Below are 26,011 nucleotides of genomic sequence, written 5' to 3'. Positions count from 1 at the left end.
ATGTCAAAAGATTTATCAGTGTCACCTGAAATCCCTAAAGAAGATGGCAGACCCAAGTGGGACAATAAGTTCCAGTACCTTTTAAGCTGTATTGGATTTGCCGTTGGTCTGGGGAACGTGTGGCGATTTCCATACTTGTGTCAGATACACGGAGGCGGTAAGTTCGAACTGTCACTTTGCCAAAATATTAAACTACAATTCTAATATAACTATACTAACTTATGATGGACACAGAAGTTACTTTTTTCTTTTTTTTTTTTTTTTGAACTATCTAAGTGTCATAAATGTTTTGCACCAGGTAGATTAGCTTTTTCTACAGAAGTGTATTTCACTTTAAAATGACATGTTCATTTAGGAAGTAAGACCGGAGTGTTGCTAACTCTCAGCAAAACCAATGTTGAAGTTCTTACATTGCTACTACAGTCCCGATGGGAGTAGGAACCTGAACCTGCAGCTCATTACCTGCAGGAAAAGCGAGATGTCCTGGGGAGGACTGAGTGAACTGGCCCCCAAAGAAATGGTCTCTGCGCTTTCCTTTGGGAAGGCGAGCAAGCCGTTCCCCTCCAGCCTCTGATGTCCGTAGAAGTTACCTCATCCTCTGGAACTGCCCCTGCACAAAACTAAACTGCACTTTCTGATGGCTGTGAAGTTGTTTAAAATGCTCACTCTCAAGAGGAGCCTGCCAGGTGGCGTGGACAGCTGCCTAGGCCTGTTCCTGGGCACTATTCCCACAAAGAATTGCTTTAGAAGCAGACAATTTAGTAAATATAAAAGGATCAGAAAAGAGTACTTGATAACTCACCATTCACAGTAGCTTTTGAGATCTGCCATGGTAAGCTGTCTAAAGCAGTGCTAAAGAAAATTTTTTCAGCCCAATATTATTCATTATCTTTCAATTAACTGGAGAAACAGAAAATTTAAACCTGGAGAAACAGTCAAATGACAGAAAAAATTATTAAGTCCAAGCTTGTTCTACAAAGGTATCTATTGCTTGATGAACTACATACATTGGAATCAACAAAACAAGAATGGATGCTGGCAGGATAATGGCAGGAGGTGTTTTAGAAAGAAGTAACCCTTTAGGGACTCTGGTGAGTAGCTAAATGAATGAGATATCGCAGGTTGTATGAACAAAAAGAATCTTGGCATATAGAAGCAGAGCACTAGGAAGTAGGTGGAAATATTGCTACCAATATTAAGACAGCTTCTTAACTTCTGACATCTGAAAGTCAATCTTTCAAAATCAAGCTGAAAAATTAGAGAAAATGCAAAAAAACCTCAATAATTATTCAAGGTCTGGAAAATGTATGGGATAAGGCATAACTTAAAAATTTGATCTATTTAGCTCATGAAATTGAAAATGAAAGACTGCATTTATTGTAGTCTATAAACAACCAAGTGGAAATTATTTTGGTGGCAAGGAATTCTTTAATGTTGAACATTTAACAGCTGGAAGCTATGATTACACAAATTTAAATAAGAAAAGGGAAGAAGTGGTAGGTTAGATTCCCCCCAGGAGACTTAACATTTTCCATTATTTATTTGCAAGATGTGAAACCCAGTGAAACTGCCTTGGAGGAGTACCATAACTAGGTGGTTACAAAGCCATAGGTGCAAGCACACTATTTCTCTGTCCATGGGAATGGCTGGAAAAAATTAACACAAAGCAGTCAGTGGAAGTTTTGAAACTAACAGATGGGACCATAGCAAGACACAGCTCCTCTGCACGTCTTATTACAGAGGTGCTTCTGGGGCCACTAGAAACTGCAGGAACTTTGTGCTTCAGGGTTTTGTGCAAATCTCTATTACAGATTAAGATGAAACATTGTTCTACTGCCTGTGAAAAGCCTCTCACACCTTCCCACAAAGCACCAAGGGTCGCTTCCCAGTGCAGGAGCTGTAGCCAGCTGTTTTTCAACCTCTTCAGATCCCAGCCTCACTTCAGAAAAGCTCCTACTGAGGTTTGATCTCTCTTCGCCATCCCTCCCCTTGGGGTCCCCTGCAACTCTGTCCTGCAGACCTCTACCACCCTAGGAAAAGCATGAGTCCAAGTGCAAGGAGACTCATGGTGACCTGTCTTACAGAGCACACAGTGCTCAGAAAGCCTCTTTGCTTGTGTATCCAGCTTCTAAGCACTAACACATCTCACAGGAGCTGCTAGAATAAAAAAAGACAGGTTTTAGAGCAGGTTTAAAGATATTAAAAATAGAAAAACGCTGCCAGGACAAAGGTTGAGTCATTCTTTTGCGCCATGAGCAGTACTTTTGCCAGTGAAGAATCAGTATAAAATAGCTAGCAGACTCAGAAACGCCATATAGCTACTTAGCATCACTGCAAACAGTGGCACAAGACAGTGGTGAATAAAGGCCAATGTTTGGATGTACAGGCAACATTTGGTCACTGGATTTTTGACAAAGGGCTCAGAGAGCTTGACAGCAGGATGGACTCTCTAACAAAGTGCTGTGAGGTTTGTGAATAATTTATCCCAGAAAGCTGGCACTGGAAGAGTTTGAGTGAGTCATGAAGACTACCAAGAAGACACAGCTGTTAGGTTTATGCCAGCGTATACTGTGGTTGTGTTTTTCTTCTGCTAATTTAAGCTAGTAATGTGATTTGGGGATGCATTTTTGAAAGCGAACAACTTAGATGCAAAAGCCCAATAGATTTTCAGGGGTACTGGAGCATAAATCCTGCTTGTGTGCATCTGAAGATGTGAACAGGAGATAGACCAGCAGCATTGTGGTCAACTAGGAGCCTTGAGAGGTGCAGTGGCTCTGTGCTGGCAGTCACAGCCACAAATGTAGCAAAACCTGCTATGGAAATGGCATAGACTTGCTCTAAGGATTAATGGCTTCTGGGGTACAGACCACAGTTTCACAACTAGTTCAGGTGAGAGCCAAGTGTCTGAGCTTTAAGGCAATGTACTTTTCCTCATTTCTAGATCTTTAAAAAAACAAGAGATAAAACTAAATGTTTTTATATTTGTCTCATGTCAGCTGTTCTCATCAGAACTCTGGACCTTATTCATCGCACATTAGTGTTACTCAGTAACTCGGATCTAATATAATATCAGTTTTGCTGACATTTATCACCTGCTGTCGTTACTGATTATTTGGATTTATTGCCTGAGTTAAGTTAGTTATTTACTTTTCATGACTAATGGATATGAACATTGTTTGCCACAGTAAGTGAAGACAAACACAAAGGTTCCCAGGCAACTAGGATTGAAAAGAAGTCTCTAAATGGCTCAATATATAGTTTGCCACTTAAAACCAACACTCAAAGAAGTCATATAGCTATATATGTACACATACAGACATCTGAGTATACTTCAAAAAAACCCCCTAGTTCTAGCTGGAACTTACAGCAGTGTTTTACTTTTGATTATATCTAGTATATATATATGCTTGCCTAACCCATGGATATTAAAAATGTACATCGTGCTTGAGCCTACAGAATGACTGAAAAATATCTTTAATACAAAATGCAGTTTCCTTCTAAAAATATAAATACACATAAACACTGATGTCCTGCTAAAAAGGGAGAACTATTTACTCCTGGGGCAATTATTTACAGACTTTCATAACCTATGGCCTACCTGACCTTTTGCTAGAATTTGCTATGAAATGCAGTTGCTTGGCTCACTGTGTCTTCAGAAGGAAAACAAAGTCTGAGAAGACCAACAGGTATGCCTGGAAGATACTGTTAAAAAAAAAAATAAAAAAAGATAAAAGTATGTTGGGAAAAGCAGAACAGTTCACTCTAATAGAACAATGAATTATGTGAAAACAAGTAACAAACTTAATTTTCTGGATTTTTACCACGTCCTGCTCAAGTTCTTGCTGAAAAGCTATGGCATTTGGTGTTTATCTTTCCATAACTTGTTGTATTTGGTTGCCCTTTATAGCTCAGGTTGGTGCACACTTGCACGTGGGTGCTGCTAATTGGTATCATCCCATCATTAATATTTTCTTTTCTACTGCCATGACTATAGAGCTATCTCCACTCTAAGGGTTCTTCTGAGTTATTAATGACACCGATCGTGCTGCACGCTGGTGCTGGTGTCACTTGGGACTCTATTGTTAATGAGACCAACTTACCAATATGTGCAGTATTTGTAGTTGTTGATAGACTGATTTGAAGAAGCTCCTGTAGTTTTTCCTATGCCTTCTCATGTGCACAGGGATTGTTCCTTGGCTTGGCACTATCCTTGTGCAGGATCTCCTTCCAAAATAATTTTTAACTCTTGTAGATTTTGGACAGTTTTCTGTTTGTTTGGTTGGGGTTTTTTTAATTGACCTTCCTTTAGTAGTGCATGTATCTACTTGCAGGATGTATGCTTTATGCAGCTTGAGGGTCTTTCTGACAGAAGGAATGGTATAGACTAAAATTTTCCTAGGTCATGCCTCAGGGATGCAACTAAATTGTGCCCTGGTGATATTTTTGATTTTTATGGGAATTTCTCCAGGCTTTTAAGGTACTTACAAATGCTTGATCACTACCATTTTCCTTATTCATTTTTTGAGAGGAAAAAAGTTACTGAAGCTAAACTGCTATTTTTAGAGGTTTTCCCCCTGGGCTTACTTCTTATGTTGTTTATTTTCCTTTCACTGTGGAGCATAGAGGTCTAGATATAAAATAGATACAAAAGTACCTAGAATATCGAGATATAGAATAATTTGTTTCCTGGTATTTTATGATAGATTCTGCTGAGCTTTCCTTTTCCCATGCCTCATGGAAGCCCAACCTACTGCGTTTCTGCTGTACCTGTGCTACACGTCGTATGGGTGCTGACAGGGTTTTGCTGCGCCCGTGTTTGAACGCTCCGTTTTGTGATGTGTGCTCTGTGTTAGGTACCAGCACGCTTCTTCATTCTGCTTCTTGCATTTTCCTCTTGCCTTTTCCACAGTTAGATTTCTCATGGCATTTTTTTTTTTTAAAGTATTTAAATTCTGCCTTCTGGCACATTCTCCCCTATCTGTTAACCAGAGCCCTTGCTATACAGTGCTAGAGGGATCCTTACTGATCCCTCTAGCACTGATGCCTTTCCAGTATCCTTTCTCTTTCTATGGGTAGGGGATTTTATTGTGGAAAAGAGTAAGCTTCAAATGCTTGAACAGAGAGCCTATGCTTTTCCTGATTATTTTTTTTCTGCTTAAAAATACTGTAAAGCAAAGGAATGAATAACTGAAAACATATGTTTACACTACAAGGCATTTATTTGAATTGGGTTTGAGAAAGATTAGCTCTATTAACTATTTCTTCTTAGCCCAATCTTCTGCCATAATTTCATATTTGCAGATAGCATACTTTTTATATTGTTTTCATGGAAAACCAGTATTTTCTTTCCAAGTGTGACATTATGTTTTGCCACGCTGTAAATTTGACTGGAGACACAAACCAGCACAAAGTAAACAGGTTTTTATCAGCAGAATATCTAAACACGCTCTGCTGTCAATAGTTCAACTAGCAAACAGAAGAGGGGAGAGTGATAAGGGAGGGCAGTTTGCAGTAATTATTACACAGTTATTTCCAGGGAGATATGATACAGGAGATAGGTTGGTCCCTTTCGGAGCGCTCTGCTAGCGAGGGCTCAGCATGGCAGGGATTGCAGCCAAAGCCCAGAGCCGGTCGGTGTGCAGCCAGGCAGCCAGGCCAGTGAGCCGAGTGCTCCCCACTGCAGTGCTCCACTCACCCGCGTGAATAGAATCATAGAATCATAGAATGGTTTGGGTTGGAAGGGACCTTAAAAATCATCTAGTTCCAACCCCCCTGCCATCAGCAGGGACACCTTCCACTAGATCAGGTTGCTCAAAGCCTCATCCAGCCTGGCCTTAAACACTTCCAGGGAGGAGAAGCTACAGCTTCCTTGGGCAACCTGTTCCAGTGTCTGACCACCCTCACAGTAAAGAACTTCTTCCTAATATCTAATCTAATAGAATAGTTTGCTATTCCCAGAAGCCAGCCCAAGGCACCGGGCTGTCAGGAGGGCTGGGTGGGCACCCTCAGGTGTGCCGTGGAGTGGGATGTTGTGGCAGGTTTGAAGGAGAGCACCGGGCTGAGCATGGTGAGAGGTTACTGAGTTCTTGTAGAAGGGACCTGCAAATTCCTTAGTATTTACATCAGAGCTTTCATAGGTAGCTCCAGGTGAGATTTCATCAGGTGGCAAAACACTTAAAAATAAACAAACTATTGTGGTCCTTAACTCCCTCTGTAAACCTCTTTCTTGGAGGGGTTTATAACAGCCACTTCAGAGCTTCCTCCAAGAAAGGGGACTGTTGAGCCAGGGCACCAAGGATCCAAACTGAGGATTTAACATACTGGGAATTAACGGTGAGACTCCATTTTCAAATCTGCTTCTTAGCAGTTAAAAACATTTTAAGAAATCAGATCATAAGGAGAGACATTTATTTCCCCCTTTGGCAATTTAACAACAGTCCTTCATTGGGAAGAGCTTTGCTGATTTTTGTTCCTATGTATTTCTTAATAAAGGGCTGAACCATTATATAACACACCTTCTCTGCGTGTTGTATGTAGTTATCACAGCACCTGGCAATAGGTAGCAAAGTTGTTGCAATATGTAGCCCAAGTGATTTGATTTATCTGCCCAGCCTTTCCAAACAGTCCGTGATTGCAAAACACGGGAGCAATTCCAGGAAGAGACCAGAAATCCTTGCACATTCCCCCACCTGTCCCGCGGGGCCGGAGGTGGAGCAGAGAGCGGAGCTCCTCCACTCTGCTCTCTCAGATGGTGATGGTGAAGCTGATCTCCCTGCCAGCACGGAGGGAGGGGAGAAGGTTTCCAGAGCTGGAAGAGCAGCACTGGGCAGACTCAGATATGAGATTTGGCAGCAAAGTTGAAATGGTATAACAAGGTACAGGGTAATTGACAAAGCAATGAGGAGCAGTCGGTATGCGTTGGTAGGAGGATTGGGAGGGGGCTGAGGCAGGACTTCTGTCTTCATTTCCCCAAAGAAAGGAGGCCCTGTGGTCACAGTGGTTGTCAGTCATGGTAATAAACTTCAATCTGTTAGAGAGTTTTAATCTAATTGGACATTTGGGCAGGTGCATCCATACTGATGAAACTTCTCCTGCTTTCAAGAAAATGAGTATCTGTGCAAAGGAGAGAGATTGAAACCCACATCCCTCCTGAGGGAAGGCAGGGGAGATGAGGAGTCACACACCATTTTGCAGGAACCAGCCAGGCTGCCAGCAGGATCAATCACAGAATCACAGAATGTCAGGGATTGGAAAGGACCTCGAAACATCATCTAGTCCAATCCCCCTGCCAGAGCAGGAACCTAAATGAGATCACACAGGAAGGCGTCCAGGCGGGTCTTGAATGTCTCCAGAGAAGGAGAAGAACACCCAACAGCACGTGCTGCCTCTGGCCCCAGGGAGCCGCTATGAGAAAAACAGGGAAGAAGTAGAGGATACAAATCAGGAGGAAATCAGGTTTCATTGCTCCTGGTATAGGGGAGAGGCAAACCCTTGTGCTTTAAGAGCAGGAGGAGAAATGAAGATGCTTAAAAGAAAGGGAAATGGAGGAAATAGTGAGGCCATTTATAATGAGATGTAGCAGTGCCTGAGGGGAAGTGTCCTGCAGCACTAAGCATCCTAGTCCTTCCTCCTACATCTTCATCAACAAAATTACCAGTAACAGATGTTACTTGACAGGTATTCCTAGCAACCCTCCCTCTCTCAACACATCCCACAAGGACTTTGTTAGGGTCATAAAGCAGACAAATGATAAAACAGTGAGATGCAGATAATCATGTGGCTCAATTGCACTTAATTGTGTTTTCAGGGGCATTCCTTTTTCCTGATCCCGTACTTCATCGCTCTGTTCTTCGAAGGAATCCCACTGTTGCATCTAGAACTGGCACTAGGACAGTACCTGAGGAAAGGCAGCACCGGTGCCTGGAACACCATCTCACCTTACCTTGGAGGAGTCGGTACATCTCTCGGGGTCCCAGCTCGAGGAACCACTGCTGAGCTCCCACCCAGAACTAACTTCCTACAGACCTATGCTTGATGCTCATTAGCTTCCTACAGATCTGTGCCTTATGCTCTTCAGGACATTGCTCCCATCAGGTGTTACCCCAGGCACACAGGAGCCTTAAATGCAAACATCACAACCTTTGCTGTGGGAGGCATAATGATCATGAGCTCTGCTAGCCAGTGCTGCCCTGTTCCTATCATACCTTGGAGCTGCCTGCCCACAGTGCTTCTCACTCCTCCCTCAGAGCCCCTCCAGGAGCCAGTCTTCTCCTTCCAGGGACAGTTGGACTGGAGGGGGAACAGAAAGATACAAAATCAGGAATGGGAGTGTGGCACCTCCTAAAGATCACATGGGAAAGTTTCCCTTCAGGAGAGGGGGGCATTGGGGCTACTGAAGGCAGATTATTAACGTGACTGGGCACAAGAGACAACCCATACGACAGTGTGCATCAGACCGGCAAGCAGTCCCGTACCAGCAAATATTGTTTTATTTATTTAATTTAGTATACACCAAAAAACCCCATACTTTGTGTCCTGTGTGCATTGTTAGGCTGCAAAAAAGTGATTTGGAGCAGCCACCATCAGAAGGCTAAACCATTGGCTCTACTCTTTCAAGATAGCAACCTCCTGCCTGCCAGGGCAAGGAGAAACCCTCTGATGCTCCAGCCAGCACTGTTGGGTCATGCCTGTGGGTGTGTGTGGGAGAAGAAGGGGTGGGTATCCATGGGCCAGAGGGCAACCAGGAAGAAATACCAAGCAGCAGGGTGGTGCCTCCAGCTGAACTCATCTCCTTCAATCAGGCATGTCCATCCTCCCTTTGCAAAAATGCAAGCAAGCAGAAACCGTGGTGTTGCTATTCTTCCTTCCTTATTGTAGGAGCAAACCAGTTACCAGTTTAGGGCACATATATGTGCATGATTTGGGACAAATAAGTGCCCTCTTAAGACTTCAGTTTCTTTTGGTCTCCATTTCTTTTGTCCCATGTTGTAGAAATGGATTATATACTAGAGTGAAGATTTCAACTCTAATCTCCTACATAAGTAGGGAGTGTCATCCTTCTTGGAGCAGGGCTGGTGAGCTGGGGAACTGTGCACCAGTATTGGGCTCCTGAGGACACAAATGACCATTTTTCATGTGAAAATCTCTGGGAGGGAAACAGAAAATATTGAAAAATTAGGAAATGTGAGCTTCTAAGAGCATGTGCTGTGATTGATCATTTTTTCCAAAGCTTTCCTAAGCTGAGATCTTGTGCTTTCTGCAGGGGTCAGTTCGTGGATGGTGTCAGTTCTGGTGAGCTTATACTACAATACTGTTTTAACCTGGGTGATGTGGTATTTCATAAACTCCTTCCAAGAACCTCTTCCTTGGAGTATGTGTCCTCTAAATGAAAACAGAACAGGTAACTACCACTTTGAGTGCCACTGCTAGCAAAAGGAGGATCACAAACGTGAGAATCTGGGGGCTAGCATGGGGAAAAGGGAAGTTTTGTTTATTTTTTTATGCTTATGCTATGATACAAATACCAGCCTGAAAGTCTGTCCTCTGCTTTCTGACTATGGAGAAATAGTCCTTTATCAAGACACACGTGTCTTTTATCATAAATTACATACCAAGACATGTGAGATTGTTAGCATAATTAAGAACCAAATTTATGACTACATTTTTCAGTAACTGCTTTAAATGAGACTTTCGAGTTTTCATTAGGTAGTGATGACTCATAACAAGCTCTTACAGAAATCTTTCAGCTCATTTGCCATGATGTGCTGAGAAAGATCAGCTGAGTTGCCAGAGCAGGAAACAGAACCCTACTGGAGAACTTCAGTTTCTGCCTGTACATTGCTGAGACTACTTTTACACATCTGACAAGACAGCCACCTAGAGCAGCTAACCAAGAAAGCCACAGGAAAAGAAGCCACACTTGATTTGGCCCTGAGTTGTGCACAAGACCTGGCAAAAAACTAGGAGAGTGATGATAGCCTACTCAAATTCATCAGCCTTGCAGGAACAACAAAAGCCAGAAAGTCCATTACCCCTTTTGCTTGATTGCAAAATAAGAGTTGGTTAAGGGCGACTTTATTGCTCTCTACAACTACCTGAAAGGAGGGTGTAGGAAGGTGGGTGTTGATCTCTTCTCACAAGTAACAAGCAATATGACAAGAGGAAATGGCCTCAAGTTGCACCAAGGGAGGTTCAGGTTGGGTATTAAGAAAAATTTCTTTACTGAAAGAGCTGTCAAGCACTGGAACAGGCTGCCAAGGGGAAGTGGTTGAGTCACCATCCCTGGAAATGTTTAAAAGATGTGTAGATGTAGCGCTTAGGAACATTGTTTATTGGGCATAGTGGCATTGGGTTGATGGTTGGACTTGATGATCTTAGAGGTCTTTTCCAATCTTAATGATATGAGCCATCCATCCTTTCTCCAGCCTGGGCTATTAGCCGGTTCATGGCAGGAGAGCAGCAACTAGGTAATCTGAGCAGGAGCCAATAGCCAAAGCTTGAAATCAACGAAAGAAGGGAAAAAAAGTTTTGCTAACCTTGAGTGGCACTGTGTGCAAACCAGCAGCTTCAGCAGAAGACACTGCAAGAACATTAGCGTGCTCTCCTAGGCAGAGGAAGAGTTTCATTCAGGTTTCACCAGGCTGGGAAAGGAGAATGAGCTCCCCGAGTCTTGGTGCGTGCTGGACCTCCTGGGAACAGGGATTATCAGTGCTGCGACTGTAGGCTGCACACTGAGTAACCCCAGCTCTTGGAAATGCACAGGGCTGCCTTGTGCTCTCAGGACACACCTGAGTCTGGCTAGGAGCAAAGGCAGGAGCTGCAGCGCCTGGGGAACTCAGGTTTCCAGCTAAAATCAGCAGGTCAGTTCGCTTCCTGAAGCTCCTCTGTCAACCTCCCCTTCAGGCATTTAAATTGCACATAGGCAGAGGGGTGAGCAGGGGTTGTGGTGTATGTCAGGTTCCTGGTTCCCTCTTCTCCAGGTGCAGAGCCTGGCTGGGGAGTGCCTGCTCCCCCAGGCACAGGTGTCTGAGGTTCCTGCTCCCAAAAGTCCTGGAAACGTGAACTAAAGAGGGTGATGCCTGGGTCTTGCCCCACTACAGAGCCATGACATCCAGGGGATCCTGGGCTTAGATGCATCCTCAGGTGCCTGAATCTTGTTACAGCTCCACCAACTTGTAGACATAGACATACAGCTAGAAGTTCCATAGTCTCCACCGCAATTACAGTTTAGATTTTTTTCCTTGCACTGAGTTTGACACCTTTACTATTGAGAAAGCTATCACCTGTAGAAATGCGGGTGGTCTTGTGAAGGTCTCAAGTAAGTCTCATAGTCTCAGCCTACCATGACGTAGTTTGTCTTACTGCACATTGCAGATGGTGCAGAAAGGCCAGTTCAGTCCATCTCTCTTTGATTTGGCAGCTCACAAGAGACCATCCTGCCCCTCTCCATTAGCATAAAGTATTACTTCCTAAACATACAGTGAGTGGAAGAAATATTACTTATTTTAAAATATATTCTTACACTTGCCATGCTTTTTTCCAGGGCTCAATGAAGAATGTTATGAAAGTACCGCAGTAAATTATTTTTGGTACAGGAAAACTTTGAACATAACACCCGATGTCACTGAGAGTGGCACGTTACAGTGGTGGCTCATTTTGTGTTTAGCAGCTTGCTGGGCAATTGTCTATCTCTGCACCATCCGAGGAATTGAAACCACAGGAAAGGTACGGAAAGGATAGAGAAGGACATTATCCCACACTTTGGATCTTGCTCTCCAGATCCTGAGTTTCACCAGCAAGGAAAGCTTTCCCCATTTACCACACCAGCACCATTTCAGTGTGCTCCTTGTCCAACAAAGTGATAACCATTATATGGCTGGCTTAAAAGGACACTTCTCTCCTTTTCCACTGGAAATGCTTCTGCTCTACCAGTCTCCCCTCAGGCAGTTTTAAGAGCAATTTTGTTACAAATACGTTCTGCAGAAGTGCATTCTGCTTTTTTTTGTAGATGGCAACGTTAATCTGTAACTGTCTTATATTCTTAGGCTTGTCTGTCACAATAACTTAAGTAGGATTTATCAATGTTATTGTCAGTAACTGTGTGTCTTCTTACTTAAGGCAATTTACGTAACAGCAATATTTCCTTACCTGGTCCTAACTATATTCCTTATTCATGGACTCACTCTACCAGGAGCCACTGACGGTTTGGCTTACCTCTTCACCCCTAACGTAAGTACTGCTGCTATAGTCAGACATATTATTTTTCCTTCCCCCCTTAGATCTCATACTGTATATTCATTTCCAGCAACTCCTGATCTGGCTCCCTATTCAAGAGCTCAGCTAAGCTCATTTTTCTGAGATTAAGTTATTTAGTATTTTAACATACTTTAGCAAGGAAAGAAGCAGAAAAATATTTAACAATTCAGTAATAAGTAATAAAAAAATACTGGAAAATTGAATATGTTATGGGTGCCTTGGTCTTGAACATGTAAGTGAAACTGATGTACTTCACAAACAGAATCATCTCGCTTTTACACAATAAAGATGGGATTTCCCTGCTGACATTACAGAAGTTACACAGCTTTAATATTTTAAGAATTCACAAGGAAAATGACTGAAGAATTACACTGCAAAGTGATTTTTTTTTTTTTTTTTTTTTAAGACTGAAAGTAATTTTCTCCTACCCCTGTCTCTCCATAGCTGAAGTCTTCCTCCCCCTGTAGCTGTCCCTAAAAGACAACTGCTGGAGAATATCCCTCTCCCATTTTTTTGTCATCTTCTCAAGGGGACAGGAGTCCCAGGTCCCTCCATATGCTGGCCATTTCAGAAGGACCTCTTTACACTGTCCTTAGCAGCTTTCTCAAATGCAAAGTCAAATTGTCCCACCAAGTGGCTGCTGTCAACCGCAGGCTCCTCACAGCTCTGCCTTCATGCTAAAAAGCTCCATAAAGCGGTGAGTATAGAGGAGGAAAAGCAGCACCCACTGACAGATGGTCTCGGAGCATCCTCTGCCTCCACAGCCGCAGCAGCGCTTCCCACCACAGGAACATTGTGTATTTCCCTTTCCCTTCCTACAACAAGAACACAGGTGTCCAGGAAAACATAAGCCAAGAAGCCTGGAGATAAGTTACATGCTAGCCTGGAAAGGGACAACCACAAGAGAAGGTTCAGATGAGACTCCTCTTTTATCCCTTCCTCTGCAAGCCCAGTGGCACAGGCACCCATCTGAATGCTGCCAGAGCACAAAAAGAAAGACTTTGGTCTTCACAGGAGTCAGGACTTGCACTTGTATTTTTGCAGGGCCCAGACAGGACAATAAATGCTTGGTGCAATGTCTTAAAGAAGAAAGCAGATTAGACAACACAACCAGAACAGGACTTGGCCTGTTGTCACTTGGTCTCAGCCTGGCTGTCAGGTTTCTCTGGAAGAGCTCAGGCATCTTCGGGACTTATGAACATTGCACAGTGAACTTAATGCAAAAAGTAGATATGTGTGTATTCACAAAGCCTGGAGGTATTGCAGTGCTGAGGGAGAGCGGATCATCCTGAAAGAAAACACGGATGGTTTTCTAGACTGGCACCAGAAGTCAGAATGAAAATCCAGCTGCAATCAACCTGCAGTTAATGATTACTCGGTTTGAGGAAGAAGATCCTGGGGACATCTTTGAAGAGTCATCTGAAGATGGTTTTGGTGATAAAACTATGTTCTTATCTACAAACATGGAAAAGCTGATGCAACAGCCTGGTAAGTGATATTTGCTATGGGTGTTGTTACTGCATAGAAAGTTATAGTGTAAGACAGAGAGGTGGTTTCCTTAAACTAACATACCAACTGCTATGGAGGATTTTGGCACTTCAGGGACTTCAAAAAGACAGTAAGCACACAACTGCAACATTTCCTTTCTCTCTTCTTCCCCTTAGCTCACAACTGCAGTACCAGTATTGCCTTTTCTGTCAGCCTGTTTAACGAGGAACTATTCTCCCCACTGCCATCACTAAATGCATGCATTTTTCTTGTTACACTTCTCCACAGGAGACATCCCAAAGTAATTTGTACAGGGGGATTGTTAGTTTGTAGGGTTTTTTTGGTAAAGATTTACCTGGCCCACCCAGACTATATTAGTTTACAAAACTGTAAAGTGTATTTCTTAAGTGTGTGCTGTTTTCTTCTACTTTTCCTGTCTTTTTGCAGGAAGCTTTTAAAATTTTAGCAAAATACAGTAAGAGCTAGCTCACCTACTGCCTGTTCCAGCTTGCTTTAAATAAATAAAGAAAGAAATATTGACATCCTCCACTCATTAGAGGCAATCCTTTCCAACTTTTTTCCAACTCTGCAGTGCAGCAGAAATTGTAGTTTCTCTGTAATAGCTGTCACATCCACTCTCTGGTAACCGTTACACCTCACCGTTTTTGAAAATCTGTGAAAGAAAGTAATACCCAGTGCTACAAGTCACATCTCACCCAGTTTCACCATCATAACCATCCAAACAGAACTATTTTTTTTCCAAACCATTATTAAGTGTATTCACTTTCCAAGTTTGTATTTTAGTTCTCATTAATAAATATCACAAATAATAAAACCTCATCCAGGTTGGACGAAGCTTTGAGCAACTGGATCTAGCAGAAGGTGTCCCTGCTGATGGCAAGGGGGATTGGAACTAGATGATCTTTAGGGTCCCTTCCAACCCAAACCATTCTATGATTCTATGATAATAGCTGCATGCATATGGATTTGAAATATGGTAGGCTGTGGTTTTCTTTTCATGCAGAACTACATAGTTGGCTTCTTGCCATTTGACAAACTTTTACACCTTAAATTCTAGAACAAATAATGAATACTTCTTTTCATTGACTTTCAGACATGGAGAAGTCTGATGATTTATTCAGCCTCTCTAAATCCTTGGCTACCTGGAAAGCGAAGCTGCCAAGAAAACAAAAAAGATACTGAAGTTACGCTCACAGGCACTTGAGGGGAAAGCAGAAGTTGTACAAAGATGAAGCAACACAGGAGCTGGAACAGAGACTTTTGGAAAGGTTCTTGTAAGAAAAAATAATCAGAGGCAGCAAAAAAGGGATCCCATCAAGCATCAGCAATAGTCTCTACACGGTTCAGTTTCTGTGGACATCTGTGTCAGCTCAGGAGCACAAATGCCTCCTTCTCCAGCCTCTTTAACATCTGAAAGAGCTTCGGAGACTGTAAATATCTGGGGGTTCTCTGGCAACAACCAACTCCAGGAACTTGTTTGGGCAAGTGACTCCTGTGCCCAGAGCTCTGCAGCTATTTACAGAGCATTGAGAATAGCCAAGAAAAAGAAAGAGGCAGCACAGGCATCAGATCCTCTATCGCCAAGGCAACCTGTAATTTTTTTCCCCTATTTCGCAATTTAGTTTTACACCTGATGTATTACTGTGAATGGACACCTAAACTTTCAAGGTTCCTGGTCTGTCCATCTTGTTTTGGGTATTAAGAACTAAAGTCTTACCTTAATGAACTGCTGTCTTTAAGTGCATTTAAGTACTACTTGCTGGCCACTTGCTTATGAGAAAAGCAATAGCTGCTTTTACACCAAAATTACACATCCCAGGGATTCCAGTATTTTTTAATTCCATTTTAAGAAAGTTTGTCTTTGTTTCATGTGTTCAAGTATCCAAACATCTCGGTACCCAGGGTGGAGCAATTATGCTTCCTTTCCTCATTACTCCTGTGTTTGTCCATCAACATTCTGGTGGTGTGTGGCGTTGGGTCTAGCCTGGCTGTCAGACAAACACTGAACAGCCGCTCACTCCCCCATGATCCGCATGGTTCTAGCTTCAGCCCATTTCTTCTTCCAAAGACACGCTTGTGAAATCTGTATGCCACATTACTGAAAATATTTTATAAAATAACATTTAGATTCATAATTATTTCCTTAAGACCAGATAATGACACTGCCATGACATGCTTGCCTGTCCACTATTTCTTCAAGTTTGGGGGTTAATTAGTATCTTTTAGAGTCAATAAATGCATTGCATCTAGCACCAAACTAAGCGATCTCCAGACTCATTGGCTGAAGTCCCCAGTCAGAAGTCCAGACTTGTAACAGTCGCATCTATCACCACCGACAATTGACTTGGCAGCACTCAATCAGACCGTGAAGGCCACGTAGCAACGTGAATCTTGAGTTTCTGCACTGCAATAGCAATATAGTTCTGCACCTGTACAAGGTCCTACCAGTGAGCACTCTGGCACTGGAGGGTTTGGTTACAATCTTTCAAAATAAACCTCTAGAAAGGTTTGCCTAAGTTGAAGCATTTCAGCCAATAATGGTTACACACACCTGCTTGCTGTGCTATGTTGTGCAAAATGTTATACTGGTTCTGCTGTGGTCAAAGCACTGGCGTACTTGTGGAGAAAGCACCTGCAGTCATGGCATTCACCGCATCCATCCACACTGAAGTGAACCCATTATTCTCAATCTTCAAGCTCAGGCCAGCTTCAGAGAAACTCAAAATGCTCTTAGGAGTCTTTTGGCATACTTACCTCTCATTCCTGCAAATGCTCCCAGTAGGATCATTCCTACAGATGTTCCTCACCGGGTACCAAGATCAACAGCACAGGCACATAGACATGACACAGAAAACATGCAATTCACCCTGCATCAGTAGGACGCAGATTTGACTCAAGACTGATGTAAAACAAAGTGAAATACTCTAGAGACCCAACATCACTTTTGGACCTGCTGTTTTGAGACACTCATTCTTAACTAATACTGGTTTCTATTCCTCCTACTTGATAACAGATCGGAAAGAGATTCACCTGGTAGGATATGACTCTAATATACCAATTCTTAGTTTCTGCAGGAATCTAATATTTATTGAGCACATTTACATTACTTAAGTTTTATATTTTTCTTTTAGAATGATTTTAATGGTAAGATCCCTTCTTAGTGCAGCTTTTAAAAATTGCATATTATTCTCCATAATCCAACAATCATTGACTTTTTAATTTACCTTCCTCTACCACATCACCCTTACATCAAAATTCAAATTTCACTCCGTCAATTTCTCCTTTTTCCTTATTTTTCCTATGCTGCCCTTTTAGCTTTTATTGCTGCTTTCACAGTACTTTGAATCTAAGATGCTCTTTTTAATGAATATCCTCTTCTTGTCTGCTTGGCCTTTAAGTTGGTTTTTTGAAGTGAATTTGGAAAGCTATGGCATCACTTTATGTCTTAGAACAATGAAGGTTTAGTATTTGTTTATACAGTTTTAGGAAGATAATATACTTAAACTCTAAGTTAAACAGCATGTAGATTAAGAAATAAATTGAGGAAAAATGTAATATACTGTCCCTATTGTGCACCTAATGCCTATAATTTAGAAACACATTTTTATCATCAGGCAGAAGAGGTCTACAATGAAACAGATTCTGTAATTACTACATACATTTAAATAGACCAAATTATGTCTTCAGAAACACCTGCTTTACTGACAAGTTTTGTACTAATTTCCATTTTCAGTGTATTTAGTTGGCAACACATCTCACGATTTCAGAAGTGAAATAAGAGATGAGCTATGAGAACTGGGAGGGAAAAAAATAATTTAAGGCTAATGCATGCATTTATTCCAATTATTTCAGCTGAACACTTTGAAAAATCCCCGTGTATGGCTTGATGCAGCTACCCAGATTTTCTTCTCTCTCTCTTTGGCTTTTGGAGGGCTTATTGCATTCTCAAGCTACAATCCACCAAAGTAAGTAGAACTACAACCTTTATAAACTGGCTAAAGTCTTGCTGCATTTTGAGCAATTTTCTAAAATTTTCAAAATTCTTTCCTTAGGATATTTATAAAAGATCTTAATTTTTCTGAAGGATCTTAACATCTGCTGTCTTTCTAAAAGGCCAAATAGATTTTCTAACAGGAAGAGGAAAAAAAAAAACCTAAAAAGTTAAAATGTTTGCAGAAATACCTGGGAGAATCACAGATAAAATACTGCCATTTTTTAATAATTTCATCTGTTTGAATGTTGTTTCTAGAAACGACTGTGAAAAGGATGCTGTGACAGTAGCAGTTGTCAACAGTATGACATCCCTCTACGCTTCCATCCCAGTCTTTTCTGTTCTGGGGTTTAAAGCAACCACAGGTTACTGGGACTGCTTGGACAGGTGAGAAACTTGCATTTCCAGTGTTATACTGTGGTTTCAACGCCTAAATAGATAATGTATTACTTGAAAAACATGCATTTAGAGAATTTATTTTCACTAAAAAGGAAAAACATCTGTATAGAGAAGTCTAATATAAAACCAGAAAGTGTTATTGCACTGATGAAAGAATAATGAGGGGCAGCATTTGTAAGAAGCAAGACAAATTATAAACCAATCCATTGCAAGTAATGCATCAGGGATCACATCTCAATCTCAGACTACCATTAGAAGTAGTTAAAAACACCCCACCTTTTCCTGTTCTACCAGATTCACTAAGTTATTAAACACAAGTGGTAAAAATGGTCTGGAAACCTGACAAAAAAAACAAAACAGAAATGTTTTAGAGACTGCACCTGCATAAAGTACTCAGAGTTTGTATCCGAAACAGAAGACACTATATAGTCTGAATATTTTCTCCTAACTATTTTATATATGTCCTCATTTAGTATTTTCCTTTATAGCATAAATAACAGCACAGAAAGTAAACACAACTTTCTATCAACATCTGAATACATGGCACAGTGTTTCCAGCCACACCATCTGCAAATATTTAAACTAGTAATATGTTGGCTTCTCTGGCAGGAACATAATCAGTATCATCAATGAATTTGATCTTCCTGAAGAAAGCATCATGAGACAGAACTACACATCCTGGATTAGTTTCCTAAATTCATCATATCCAGAAAAAATTGCTGGACTCAAGCTGAAAAGCTGTGACCTTCAAGAGTTTCTTGATCAGGTACCATAATTGCTTTCAACAAAGTAATCCTTAAACTAAATATGTAGAAGGACTGTTTTTTTCTTTTTTCTTCAAAGTACTGGTATTTTACTCTATTTATAATGAATATATTATACATAATCATGAAACAAAACTGTTTTCCAAAATTTGAAATAACACCACTGCTGTAGGACAGTCCAAACTCAAAGCTGGCTGGTACAACATGCCAAATTACGCACTATTATCACAAAACTAATCTTCAAAGGTGCTCCTACCTAGAGCCTATCACGACACTAGATTCAGTCCTACTTTGGTTTACAGGAATAAGCACAACAGAGGAAACATCTAGCTGAGAGATTACAGAAAAAGGGTGGTGAATGGGAGTTTCCCCATATTTAGGAAAGAATCAAAAAAATCTATTAAAATTCTCACCATCTGCCTTCAATCACATATATGACCTATCAGGAAGGTATCTTATCACCATCTTCTCTTTCATCTTCCTTTCCACATCCTTCTATTCCCTCTTGTCCTCACCCTTTTATTTTTCCTAGTCTCTGCACAGGATCTCACTAATATTTTATTTTTTTTCCTCTAGCCCCACTCCCCCCTACCAAAACACATCATGATCCTCTCCCTTTCTTTTTTTTTTCCAACTCTCCTAAAATGTTTCCCCTATCTCTAAACACAGATGTTTCTTCTCTATTTACTTCTCCAACCTCACTGCTTGCTCCAGTGATCCCACCCAGTCTCGTAACTCTCATTTGCTACTCACATTTGCTAGAGACAGAGTGTGCTAATGCATGACAGCCTTAACACACAATGATGGTGAAAGAGGCTATTTTGCTCACAGGATGGAGATGACCAAGGACAACATTCCAGTCCTGACAGGAGTCAGTTTCTGTTTTGTCTGGCTTCCTCTGATGGCACCCATTTCTGATTTATGGTTTGACAAAATTTACTTCCAAATTAGAGCAACACCAGCATTTCTCAATGCTTAGATTTAAATATCCTTGTCCTTGGGAGGCTGAATTCAAAGAAATTTGGCTGAAACTGAGTTATTCCCTATTAGCCTTTTCTGCACTGGTAATTATGGGTTTTTTGTGATCAACAGTTCACCAACTCTCTTGCTGCTAGAGTGGCAATCATATCCTTATTTACATATTTTTCTTTCCAGCACCTATAACATCATAGATTTATTTAAAAAACAAAATGAAACAAAACAACATATTTAAGAAGGTATTAACAAAACAATTGCTATTTCAATTACAACTCTCAGATCTGCTTTACTTTGGACCCATCTCTGTGCAAGCTAAAATTCTGCTCTATGATTTTCTACACATCTCTGATAGACCATTTAAAATTAAAATCTTCACAAACACTCCCAATTACATATTTTCTCAACTGCTGTCTGCCACAGAGCCCTACAGGCTGACCAGCTCCCTTGACTCCAGGGAAGGACAGAAGTGTGTTATAATTCCATATGCATGAGAAACTACATTTATGCCATTATAATGTGTGTTTTCATCTGTTTGTGAATTCTGCAGAGTGTATCAGGAACTGGCTTGGCTTTCATCATTTTCACTCAGGCCATCATTCTAATGCCAGGCTCCCAGGCTTGGGCCATCCTGTTTTTTGTAATGTTGTTCAGCTTGGGCCTTTCTTCTATGTTTGGGAACATCGAGGGAGTCTTCACTCCTCTTCTAGAGCTTCCAATTATATCTAAATCAATACCAAAAGAGCTATTATCTGGTAAGGAATTTGCTTTGCTTTGTTCAAAGAAGGCAGCTTCTTTATAAATGCACAAACTACCAAACACTTAATAAATATCATAGAGGGATTAAGAATTTGTAATGCTAACTTAGCTATCTCATAGTGTTAGTAAGGGCAGTGGATTGTGTTTGCAGAAGATAAGCACATAGATGAAGTAGCAGTTATGGCAAAAGCTGTCAGATGACACTATTATATTGCCCTTGACATTTTTTTTTCTTAGCTTGCAAGCGCTGTTTCAGTCTGAGAAGGCTTGTTAAATTGCTGTTCCTGGAGTCAAGTTCACTCTGAACTGTTGTAGGCATCAGGAAGAGCCTTGTCTTCACTTAAGCCTTTGGCATCCAAACTTTAAGGCAACCAGTGATACCCGCTGGTCTGCCAGAACCACCTGCACATAAAATAACCACATTGTCACAACTGTAAGGTCATTCACCTCTATTTAATTCAACTTTATGCTGTTACAGATTATTTCACATGTATTGTGAATACGTCAGTGTAGAAAATTACCACTTGGAAAATGAGGAACGAGTGCATGTGACCCCGTTCTTGCATCAAAACCAGAATCTTTTCAACTAGACACAGTTACTGAACCCTACCTGCTCCTCAAGAACCAGACTCAGTGAGAATCTGAGAGATCCTACTGTGAAATTGGTGTAGAAAAATTTCTGGCAGCCTGAAGTAATGGATTAACAATTCTGCAATGTGCCCTTTTAAATTTTTATGGGGAATATTGCTGTCATGCCTTTTTTAGAGTCTTCCTGTGGAATCTAAATTATATCCTTCTCATTTTACAAGTTTCTATGTAGAAAAGAATTTATTTACAACTTGATGAGGTAACCATATTATTTGGAAATTGATTTTCCAGTTGTGAGCTTTTTTAAAAAAAAAACAAAAAACAAACCCAAAGCAAACCAAAAGAAGTCTGGAGCCAATTTTACACAGCATTGAACTAAAGGCCATCTCAGAAGCAATTAGTAACACAGCACAAGGACATACAAATTGATTTGCAGCCCATGTCTGCTCCTTCCTACTTTTTGTCTCCATATCTTGTCTAAAGGGGAACTGACTGTATGGGAATGTGGTGAAACCTAAAGCATACCCATCAGGACATAAGGGACACCTGTATTTTGAGCTCTGGGCCCTCTGAGGAAACGGTGGGCAGAAATCCAGGGAGCCCCGACACTTCTCAGGTGCTGGCTGCCCGAGCTTTGAGCCTATGACTGCATGGATAAGAGGGCACCTGAAACTCACTATATCAGTCAAAAATTAACATAGGGCAATAGCATAGCACAGCCCAGGCTATCTGCTGGAAGTACTAATAACTGAAGGATGCTCTGAGTCACACAACCGCATTCTTCCTGTAACAGAGTGGTGCCTCTTGGCCAACACACAGGGGAAAACTGAGTTTAAGAAGTGATACTACCTCCTCAAAGAAAAAACAGCTTGTTGGAGTTCCACAGAAGGAGAGAGAATAAAAATGACTAGAACAAGGGCAAAAATAATTTAGAACAAAAATATGCTTACCAAGTTCAGTTCAGTATTCCAGTAACAAAGATACCTTTTTTTCCTTCAGGTATAATATGTCTAATTTGCTTCCTCATTGCTCTGTGTTTTACGCTGGGTTCAGGGAATTACTGGATTGACATTTTTGACAGCTATGCAGGCTCACTGCCTCTTCTAGTCATCGCTTTCTTTGAAGTGATTGGGGTTGCGTATGTCTATAAAATTAAAAGGTATGTTGGAAACAGATGTAATTTTTTTCTCATAAGAGACAAACACATTTTCCTCTCAATCCATTTATGTTCCATACAGGTATACAATATTAACTTATTTCTGTAGCACTTACCAGTTCTGCAAATGTAGTTATCATTCTTTGCTTCAAGCCTCCTATATTTGTAAAACAGGAACAGGAAGGATAATCTCTGCACAGCACTTATGGATGGAGGAATCCTAAATTTAAAGCTAGAAAGTCAACAGCCATTGTAGTTCTTTGGCCAAGAGGGGTTGAACCATCTTTCAAATATCCTTCTCCTGCCCTTTTGTTTTGTATACTCTTGTATTTTTTTGTTTATAATTATTTTTCCCCTCAAACTTTATAGTAAGCAACATGCAATAACTCCCCCATGTTAAAAGGCTCAGCTTGCATGCTGAGAACACCCACAGTCACAGACACTAATTAAATTCCTTCTTTAGTTTAAAAGCTTTCCTACATCCCCTGTAATTGTAAATGCCAGAAACCTTATCTCATTTTGATTTAGAATAAACCTGCCATCTTTACTCGGGGACCTTCCAGTGCAGAAATTTCCCCAATTCTCAATAAAGATTAATCTTTCCCCCTCTATAATTTGCTCAGTTACATGTTGGGACTTCACCTTTCCAATTCCTACTCTGGGACTGGGATCATGAAGGTCTTGATTTTTTGTGGATCAGTTTGTATACTGTATTAGTAATTAACTCACATTTGGCCTGTGCTGTTGCATCTCAGAATGTTTCAGTATCATCCCAACTTAAGTCTTACCATGGACTAGGATTTTAAAAATAAGAAACTGAAGTAAAAAAGGCTCTCAATTACAGCTCAATTCCATGCATTACATTTTTTAGATCGACTGTTGAGATTCTTGGAGCATTTTCCACGTTAAATGGTGATAACTCCCAAGCTGTATCATCATAAATAATTTCGCACATCTCTCTTGCTGCCCATACAGCCAGCCTCAATCATCCATGATGCAGAAGTAGCAATAAAACCTGGTTTCACACACTACAACAGACTCTGGATTCCCTAGCACCTGTATTTTCTCTGTTGTGCTAGTATACATCTACTTTTTCCTCTTTGTTACTATGGGATATGAGCACAGTCAAATCACTTTCTCCTAGTTCTCAAGAGAATTTCTAGAATCTTCAGTTAAATTAACGGAATTGAAGACAAAGCCGGTGGTGTTTGAACACATACACACACACACAAAAAAAATCATAATTCCTATTTCAGATTATAAAGCTCTTTCCAACTTGATAGATACAGGTCATCACTTAACTATCAAACCCAGAACCATATACCTACTGCTCATTCAATGTACAAAATTGTAAGAGATCAATGTAAAAGATCAGGTCCGTGTCCAAATGACTGCTGCTACTGACTGCAGAGGAAGCTGGCTCAGGTTGCAATAATTGTCTCTGTGACCTGATGTCACTCGTTTGGTGCTGGTTAAATCAGACTTCTTCCTAACAAGCTATGTTTGCTCCCTTGGCAATTTTGTCTTTTTTAAAAAAAATGTTGGAATATTTCTACAGAACTGCTGTAATATTTTCATCACTTATTTGTGATGAAACCTTAGACTAGGTGCTCAGGTAATGTAAACTGACCATGTAAACTGATCATTCATCCCTGGCAGAGATCAATAAAGACCTACTTTATTGATATTACTATTTACTTAAGTCTATAGTAAGTTATTAAAGAAGGGTATGGAATAGAAAAGATTTAGGAGGTGTATCGTGTTTAAAACTTATAGAAAAATATGAAAAAGTTAAACTATTATGACTTAGATCTAACATCGTCATAAACATGCCTCCTCTTAAAAGGTTCAGCAAAGATGTCAAATGGATGACTGGACGAAAACCCAATCTCTACTGGCAGATCACATGGAGGTTTGTTAGCCCTCTGCTCCTGCTAATTGTCTTCGTGGCCTTTGTTACTCTTCAGATACAGAAGCCGCCGAGCTATGGAGCCTGGAACCCTAAATACGTACGTTCCCAAATATTTTCAAAACTTCTAATAAAAGCAAGAGTTGTATATTTTTCTCCTTTAACAGATCCTTTAAAATCACTGCCATCTACTGCTTATCTATATAAGGCAGCCTGAAGTGATACAGTGCTCAGAATGAGAAGGCTCTGGTAGGCATGGAGGTTACAGACACCAAAACGCATTTCTGTTAACAGAGCCTCTTCTTGAGGAGCCCTGCATACTCCGTGCTCCGTAATTCTTACAGATGGGTGTAATGCAGAGACCTGCTGAAGTTAAATGTCCATACAGGTACGGAGTATACCTACAGGGGGTTCAGAGGTGGAACAAATGCATGAGAAGAGCTTTAATGCTGCATAACAGATGCCAGGGATGAAAACATTTCTCAGTAAGAATTACAAATATGACTGATGAGTATATGGATGTGTACTTCTGACAGGCATGCAGGGAGGGAGGTGGTGGTCCAAGAGTAGCATTGGTTGATTCAGCACCAAAGACAGGTTGATGCTGAGAACATTTGATCTGGATGTCACTATCTCATGTCAGTTGCAGTTACTTGGATCACTGTCTCATCCAGTTACTTGGATCCCTCTCAAATACATCCTCTGTATGGGTTTGAAGATCAATTCTGATCTTGCAAACTGCACAAGGATTACACAGCAGCAGTGTCTCCTCCAAACACTATTAAGCACCTATAATCCCAAAATAAAACTCATAGCCACAGACTTGCAGAAACTGCATTATCATCATTCCCTCAAAATCTCTTGTATAAATCTTTCCTATTTGTCAAAGAGCATGCTCGGTAATTGCTGAAACCAGGTAAGCTTTGAGTATTAACAAGAACAATCAGAGCTTAATCAAGAGAGGATGAAAGTTTAAGAACTCTTTGGGCAACCCCTGCATCCCTAGGAACATGTCACACTTTCAGCTATAAACCTTTGAAACTGTAGAACATTTACAGCCACCTTTAGACCCACGAGAAGGGTATACAGAGGACATGGCCACTGAATGCTACTGCAGAGCAAGAGTAACACTTTTGCTATCTTTACTTTAACAACATAAAAAAATGCAAATGGAAATCATGGCAAAATGTAAACGTACCTACCAATTATTTATTGTGCTTGCTTTTTTATCTCCATAGGAAGGCTTCCCTATGAAAGAGGAGAAAGTTTATCCACCTTGGGTGCTGGCCATCTGTGTGCTGTTAGCTGTCCTTCCTTGTGTGTTTGTACCTCTGGTTGCACTCTTCCATCTGATCAAACAAATGCACAGAAGCAAGGACCCAAGCTTTGTACCACCAGAAGTGTTTTCATGTCAGGGGGCTAACAGCAACTTTTCTCACCCAAAAGAATAAATACCCATTGTATCTGTCTGTAAGCAAAAATAAGACAGCCTTTATTAGACATGATTAACTGTAGTATGGTATCATTCAAACAACCTGGTTTATGCAGTTTGTATAGACAATCACTAGCACTCTATATAAACAGTCCTGCCATGTTTCGTTCATTTTCAACCAATTTCACAATAGCTACATTAATCTTGTCCCTCCTACATCCTCTCCTGAATCCTACATTCCGACCAAGTACCAGCCCCATTGCTTTAACCGTTT

General features: G+C 40.9%; 1 protein-coding gene across 1 annotated transcript; it reads left to right on the top strand.

Moving 5' to 3' along the window:
• LOC104526648 (sodium-dependent neutral amino acid transporter B(0)AT3) lies at nucleotides 1-25,756 on the top strand. The gene is made up of 12 exons (XM_010170176.1): nucleotides 1-160; nucleotides 7,818-7,955; nucleotides 9,263-9,400; nucleotides 11,543-11,724; nucleotides 12,118-12,228; nucleotides 17,617-17,729; nucleotides 18,014-18,142; nucleotides 18,764-18,920; nucleotides 20,444-20,648; nucleotides 22,240-22,399; nucleotides 24,243-24,405; nucleotides 25,544-25,756. The coding sequence occupies exons 1-12, from the start codon at nucleotides 1-3 to the stop codon at nucleotides 25,754-25,756; spliced, it is 1,869 nt and encodes a 622-aa protein (XP_010168478.1).
• Nucleotides 25,757-26,011: the final 255 nt, after the last annotated feature.

Source organism: Antrostomus carolinensis, unplaced genomic scaffold (genome assembly GCF_000700745.2).
Source record: "Antrostomus carolinensis isolate BGI_N321 unplaced genomic scaffold, ASM70074v2 scaffold2796, whole genome shotgun sequence".
NCBI classification, from domain to species: Eukaryota; Metazoa; Chordata; class Aves; order Caprimulgiformes; family Caprimulgidae; genus Antrostomus; species Antrostomus carolinensis.
Note: the sequence above shows the minus strand (reverse complement) of the source record. Positions and strands in the feature narration are given on the sequence as shown.